Here is a 7,059-nt window from a genome sequence, read left to right as displayed (position 1 = left end):
CCACGCCCCCTCCACTGAACTACTTCCTGTCGTCGCGTTGATGTGACGTCACTAGGCGTCGCGCACGCAGTGACGTCATCGCGGCCGTAGAGGACGGGGCGGCCATGGCGGGCCGTGAGCGATGGGGGGGGCAGATATGGGGGGCAGATATGGGGCCGGGGGGGCTGATATGGGGTCCATAGGGTTCTATTGGGGTCCATAGGGTTCTGTTGGGGTCCATAGGGTTCTATTGGGGTCTATAGGGTTCTATTGGGGTCCATAGGGTTCTATTGGGGTCTATAGGGTTCTATTGGGGCCCATAAGGTTCTATTGGGGTCCATAGGGTTCCATTGGGGTCCATTGGGGTCTATTGGGATCCATTGGGGCCCATAGGGTTCTATTGGGGCCCATAGGGTTCCGTTGGGGCCCATAGAGTTCTATTGGGGCCCATAGGGTTCCATTGGGGCCCATAGGGTTTTATTGGGGTCCATAGGGTTCTATTGGGGCCCATAGGGTTCCGTTGGGGTCCATAGGGTTCTGTTGGGGTCCATAGGGTTCTATTGGGGTCCATAGGGTTCCTTTGGGGCCCATAGGGTTCTGTTGGGGCCCATAGGGTTCTATTGGGGCCCATAGGATTCTATTGGGGTCCATAGGGTTTTATTGGGGCCCATACGGTTCTATTGGGGTCCATAGGGTTCTAATGGGGCCCATAGGGTTCTTTTGGGGCCCATAGGGTTCTATTGGGGTCCATAGGGTTCTATTGGGGTCCATAGGGTTCTATTGGGGCCCATAGGGTTCTAATGGGGCCCATAGGGTTCTGTTGGGGTCCATTGGGGTCTATTGGGTTCCATTGGGGTCTATTGGGGTCCATAGGGTTCTATTGGGGTCCATAGGGTTTTATTGGGGTCCATAGGGTTCTATTGGGGTCCATAGGGTTCTGTTGGGGTCCATAGGGTTCCATTGGGGTCCATAGGGTTCTATTGGGGTCCATAGGGTTCTATTGGGGCCCATAGGGTTCTGTTGGGGTCCATAGGGTTCTATTGGGGTCCATTGGGGTCTATTGGGGTCCATAGGGTTCCATTGGGGTCCATAGGGTTCTATTGGGGTCCATAGGGTTCTGTTGGGGTCCATAGGGTTCTATTGGGGCCCATAGGGTTCTATTGGGGTCCATAGGGTTCTGTTGGGGCCCATAGGGTTCTGTTGGGGTCCATAGGGTTCTATTGGGGTCCATAGGGTTCTATTGGGGTCTGTAGGGTTCTGTTGGGGTCCATAGGGTTCTATTGGGGCCCATAGGGTTCTATTGGGGTCCATAGGGTTCTATTGGGGTCTGTAGGGTTCTATTGGGGTCCATAGGGTTCTATTGGGGTCCATAGGGTTCTGTTGGGGTCCATAGGGTTCTATTGGGGTCCATAGGGTTCCGTTGGGGCCCATAGGGTTCTATTGGGGTCCATAGGGTTCTAATGGGGTCCATAGGGTTCTGTTGGGGTCCATAGGGTTCTATTGGGGTCTATTGGGTTCTGTTGGGGTCCATAGGGTTCTATTGGGGCCCATAAGGTTCTATTGGGGTCCATAGGGTTCTATTGGGGTCCATAGGGTTCCGTTGGGGTCCATAGGGTTCTATTGGGGCCTATAGGGTTCCGTTGGGGTCCATAGGGTTCCGTTGGGGTCCATAGGGTTCTATTGGGGCCTATAGGGTTCCGTTGGGGTCCATAGGGTTCTATTGGGGTCCATAGGGTTCATTTGGGGCCTATAGGGTTCCGTTGGGGCCCATAGGGTTCTGTTGGGGTCCATAGGGTTCATTTGGGGTCCATAGGGTTCCATTGGGGTCCATAGGGTTCATTTGGGGTCCATAGGGTTCATTTGGGGCCTATAGGGTTCCGTTGGGGCCCATAGGGTTCTGTTGGGGTCCATAGGGTTCATTTGGGGTCCATAGGGTTCCATTGGGGTCCATAGGGTTCATTTGGGGTCCATAGGGTTCATTTGGGGCCTATAGGGTTCTGTTGGGGCCCATAGGGTTCTGTTGGGGTCCATAGGGTTCTAATGGGGTCCATAGGGTTTTATTGGGTTCCATTGGGGTCCATTGGGGTCTGTTGGGGTCCATTGGGTTCCATTGGGGTCTATTGGGGCCCATAGGGTTCTATTGGGGCCCATAGGGTTCTGTTGGGGTCCATAGGGTTCTGTTGGGGCCCATAGGGTTCTATTGGGGTCCATAGGGTTCTATTGGGGCCCATAGGTTTCTGTTGGGGTCCATAGGGTTCTAATGGGGTCCATAGGGTTCTATTGAGGTCCATAGGGGTCCATTGGGGCCCATAGGGTTTTATTGGGTTCCATCGGGGTCCATTGGGGTCCGTTGGGGTCTATTGGGGTCCATTGGTGTCCATTGGATTCTATTGGGTTCCATTGGGGTCTATTAGGTTCCATTGGGGTCTATTGGGTTCCATTGGGGTTTATTGGCTATAGAGGGGTCCTATAATGGGGGGGGGCACAGGGGGTCCCTAACCTGCCCCCCCCCCTTTATTGCCCCCCCCAGGTATCGGTGCTGCCCTCAAGTCCTTATGGGCCCAGCAGCCCGTCCTGACCGTCAGCTTCGGCATCGCAGCCGTGGGTCAGTCTATGGGGCAGGGGGGGGGGGGGGTTTAATAAATGGGGTGGGGGTCTCTATAGGGTTTAAGGGGGGGGGTCTGCCCTATATTGACCCCCCCCCTCACTTTAATACCCCCCCCATACAGCCGTCATCTCGCCGTTCATCAGCCCCTATGCCAAGTACTCGGGGATGATCAATAGGGCCACCCCGTATCAATACCCAGGTACCCCATAAAGACCCCCCCCCACAGCCCCATAACCACCCTATTGACCCCCCCAGACCCACAACTACCCCCCAGACCCACAACTACCCCCCCAGACCCACAACTGCCCCCCCTGGCCCCTCATTGCCCCCCCCAGGACCCCCATAAATGCCCAATGCCCCCCCCAATCCATTATGGGGTACCCCATAAAGACCCCCCCCCACAGCCCCATAACCACCCTATTGCCCCCCCCAGACCCACAACTGCCCCCCCAGACCCACAACTGCCCCTCCTGGCCCCTCATTGCCCCCCCCAGGACCCCCATAAATGCCCAATGCCCCCCCCCATCCATTATGGGGTACCCCATAAAGACCCCCCCCCCGCAGCCCCATAACCACCATATTGCCCCCCCCAGACCCCCAACTGCCCCCCCAGACCCACAACTGCCCCCCCAGACCCCCAACTGCCCCCCCAACTGCCCCCCCTGGTCCCTCATTGTCCCCCAACTGCCTCCCCCCCACCAGGACCCCCATAAATGCCCCCCATCCATTATGGGGTACCCCATAAAGCCCCCCCCACAGCCCCATAACCACCCTATTGTCCCCCCCCAGACCCACAACTGCCCCCCCAGCCCTTTATTGCCCCCATAACTGCCCCCCCAGCCCCTCATTGCCCCCATAACTGCCCCCCCCCCCCCCCCAGGACCCCCATAAATGCCCCCCATCCATTATGGGGTACCCCATAAAGACCCCCCCCCACAGCCCCATAACCACCCTATTGCCCCCCCCAGACCCACAACTGCCCCCCCAGACCCACAACTGCCCCCCCAGCCCCTTATTGCCCCCCTAACTGCCCCCCCCCCCCCAGGACCCCATAAATGCCCCCCTAACTGCCCCCCCCCATCCATTATGGGGTACCCCATAAAGACCCCACCCCACAGCCCCATAACCACCCTATTGCCCCCCCCAGACCCACAACTGCCCCCCCAGCCCCTCATTGCCCCCCTAACTGACCCCCCTGGCACCTCATTGCCCCCCCAACTGCCCCCCACCCCCCACCAGGACCCCCATAAATGCCCCCCATCCATTATAGAGTACCCCATAAAGACCCCCCCCCCCCCCAGCCCCATAACCACCCTATTGCCCCCCCCAGACCCACAACTCCCCCCCCAGACCCACAACTGCCCCCCCAGCCCTTTATTGCCCCCACAACTGCCCCCCCAGCCCTTTATTGCCCCCCCAACTGCCCCCCCCCCCCACCAGGACCCCCATAAATGCCCCCCATCCATTATGGGGTACCCCATAAAGACCCCCCTCCCCACAGCCCCATAACCCCCCTATTGCCCCCCCCAGACCTACAACTGCCCCCCCAATTGCCCCCCCAGCCCCTCATTGCCCCCCCACCAGGACCCCCATAAATGCCCAATGCCCCCCCCATCCATTATGGGGTACCCCATAAAGACCCCCCCCCCCCACAGCCCCATAACCACCCTATTGCCCCCCCAGACCCCCAACTGCCCCCCCCCACAGCCCCTTACTGCCCCCCTTAATGCCCCCCACAGCCCCTCATTGCCCCCCCAAATGCCCCCCCCAATATCTCATTGCCACCCCCAGCCCCTCTACTGCCCCCACAAATGCCCCCCCAGCCCCTTATTGCCCCCCCAACCCCCCCATTGCCCCCTTTACCCCCTCAATACCCCCCCAATGTCCCCCCCCAAATGCCCCCCCAGCCCCTTATTGCCCCCCCAATTGCCCCTTTTATCCCCTCAATACCCCCCAAATGCCCCCCCCAGCCCCTTATTACCCCCTCAACCCCCCCATTGCCCCTTCTATCCCCTCAATACCCCCCCAATGTCCCCCCCCAACTACCCCCCCCCAGCCCCTTATTGCCCCCCCCCAACCCCCCATTTTACCGCCTCAATGTCCCCCCCCAAAGCCCCCCAGCCCCTTATTGCCCCCCCAACCCCCCCATTGCCCCTTTTACCCCCTCAATACCTCCCCAATGTCCCCACAAATGCCCCCCCCAGCCCCTTATTGCCCCCCCAAATGCCCCCCCAATTGCCCCTTTTACCCCCTCAATACCCCCCCAACTACCCCCCCAGCCCCTTATTGCCCCCCCAATTCCCCCCAATTGCCCCTTTTATCCCCTCGATACCCCCCACAACTACCCCCCCAGCCCCTTATTGCCCCCCCAACCCCCCCATTGCCTCTTTTACCCCCTCAATACCCCCTCAATACCCCCCCAGCCCCTTATTGCCCCCCCAACCCCCCCTACTACCCCCCAATTGCCCCCCCAATCCCCCCTACCGCCCCCCCCAGCCCCTTATCGCCCCCCCCAACCCCCCCATTGCCCCTTCTATCCCCTCAATACCCCCTAACCCCCCCACTGCCCCCCCCAATTAACGACCCCCCCCTAATTAATGCCCCCCCCCCTTTATTAGTCCCCCTCCGTGACGACGGCAACCTGCCCACGTCCCCTCCCACCCGTGTGACCCCGAGGGACCCAGCCTGGATTGGCTGAAGAAGCTGTGAAGCCCCCTCCCCACTTTAAAATGGGGGGGGGGCACCTTGATTAACCCCCCCCCCCCCATTAATAAGAACCAAGTGAGGGGCCCATAGAGCTCCCATTGAGTCCTTATGGGGTTTGTATTCGTTGCTATGGGGGCTTAAAGGGGGGGGGGGGGGGGGGCTTTTAAATGGGGGTGGGGGGCTTTTAAATGGGGGGGGGTCTCACATCAGTCGAACTGGGGGGGCCACGGGGGGGGGCAAAGATCATCATCCCCCCCCTTTACCTGCAAGGGAAAAGGCTGCTGTTAATGGGGACCCCCCCCCAAAATGGAACACCCCCCCCCATAATAGACCCCCCCCCAAACATAACCAAGCCCCCCCCCCATAATGGACCCCCCCCCTAATTAAACTGACCCCCCCCATTAACCAGACCCCCCCCATTAACCAGACCCCCCCCCCCCATTAACCTAACCACCCCCCCATAATGGACCCCCCCCCAATTAAACTGACCCCTCCCCATTAACCAGACCCCCCCCCCATAATGGACCCCCCCCCCCCATTAACCTAACCACCCCCCCCCCCCATAATGGACCCCCCCCCCCCCAATTAAACTGACCCCTCCCCATTAACCAGAACCCCCCCCAATAATGGACCCCCCCCATTAACCTAACCACCCCCCCCCATAATGGACCCCACCCAAATTAATCTAACCCCCCCATTAACCAGGACCCCCCCCCATAATGGACCCCCCCCCCATTAACCTAACCACCCCCCCCCCATAATGGATCCCCCCCCCCCAATTAAAGTGACCCCCCCCCCTTTAACCAGAACCCCCCCCCATAATGGACCCCCCCCCAATTAACCTGACCCCCCCCAATTAACCTGACCCCCCCCAATTAACATGACCCCCCCCTATTAACCAACCCCCCCCCCCCAATTAACCTGACCTCCCCCCCCATAATGGAACCCCCCCCATTAACCAGTCCCCTCCCCCCCAATTAAAACGACCCCCCCCCACACCCACTTTTGTCCCCCCATTAAAACGACCCCCCCCCATTTAAAAGACCCCCCCCACCCCCTATTCCTGCCCCCCCCATTAACCAGCCCCACCCCCCCCCCATTTAAAAGACCCCCCCCCTTTAACTGGACCCCCACCCCCATTAGCCATCTCCCCCCCATTTAAAGGACCCCCCCCCTATAAAGACCCCCCCCAATTAAATGACCCCCCCCCATTAACTGGACCCCCCCACCCCCATGTCTGCCCCCCCCATTAACCAGCCCCCCCCCCTTTTAAAGACCCCCCCCATAATTATTGCCCCCCCATAATAATCCCCCCCCTTTTAATTACTGCCCCCCCACTTTAATTACTGCCCCCCCCTTTAATTACTGCCCCCCCTTTAATTATTGCCCCCCCTTTAACTACTGCCCCCCCATTATTGCTCCCCCTTTAATTACTGCCCCCCCCATAATAATTACCCCCCATTTAATTACTGCCCCCCCATTAATTACTGCCCCCCCCTTTAATTACTGTCCCCCCTTTAATTATTCCCCCCCTTTAATTACTACCCCCCCATTAATTATTGCCCCCCCTTTAATTACTGTCCCCCCCATTAATTATTGCCCCCCCTTTAATTATTGCCCCCCCATTAATTATTGTCCCCCCCATAATAATTAGCCCCCCTTTAATTATTGCCCCCCCATTTAATTACTGCCCCCCCCTTTAATTATTGCCCCCCCCATAATAATCCCCCCCATTAATTACTGGCCCCCCCCATTAATTATCCCCC

At 59.0% G+C, this 7,059-nt stretch overlaps 2 protein-coding genes across 2 annotated transcripts in view; one reads left to right on the top strand and one right to left on the bottom strand.

Moving 5' to 3' along the window:
* The first annotated feature begins 68 nt into the window (after nucleotides 1-68).
* Nucleotides 69-5,402, top strand: NDUFA3 (NADH:ubiquinone oxidoreductase subunit A3). The gene is given in 5 exon segments (XM_085533828.1): nucleotides 69-114; nucleotides 2,510-2,584; nucleotides 2,709-2,786; nucleotides 5,206-5,232; nucleotides 5,235-5,402. Coding segments are annotated over 5 exon segments (252 nt in total). The 5' UTR covers nucleotides 69-104; the 3' UTR covers nucleotides 5,297-5,402.
* The window catches only part of TFPT (TCF3 fusion partner), a 6,039-nt gene continuing 4,366 nt past the window's right edge, over nucleotides 5,387-7,059 (bottom strand). The window contains 1 exon segment of the mRNA XM_085533819.1: nucleotides 5,387-5,556. Coding sequence (XP_085389945.1) covers nucleotides 5,500-5,556 — 57 coding nt within the window. The 3' untranslated portion in view covers nucleotides 5,387-5,499.

The sequence above is a fragment of the Coturnix japonica genome, unplaced genomic scaffold (genome assembly GCF_054131305.1).
Source record: "Coturnix japonica strain WE unplaced genomic scaffold, WE-NBRP24 Scf063, whole genome shotgun sequence".
NCBI lineage: Eukaryota > Metazoa > Chordata > Aves > Galliformes > Phasianidae > Coturnix > Coturnix japonica.
Note: the sequence above shows the minus strand (reverse complement) of the source record. Positions and strands in the feature narration are given on the sequence as shown.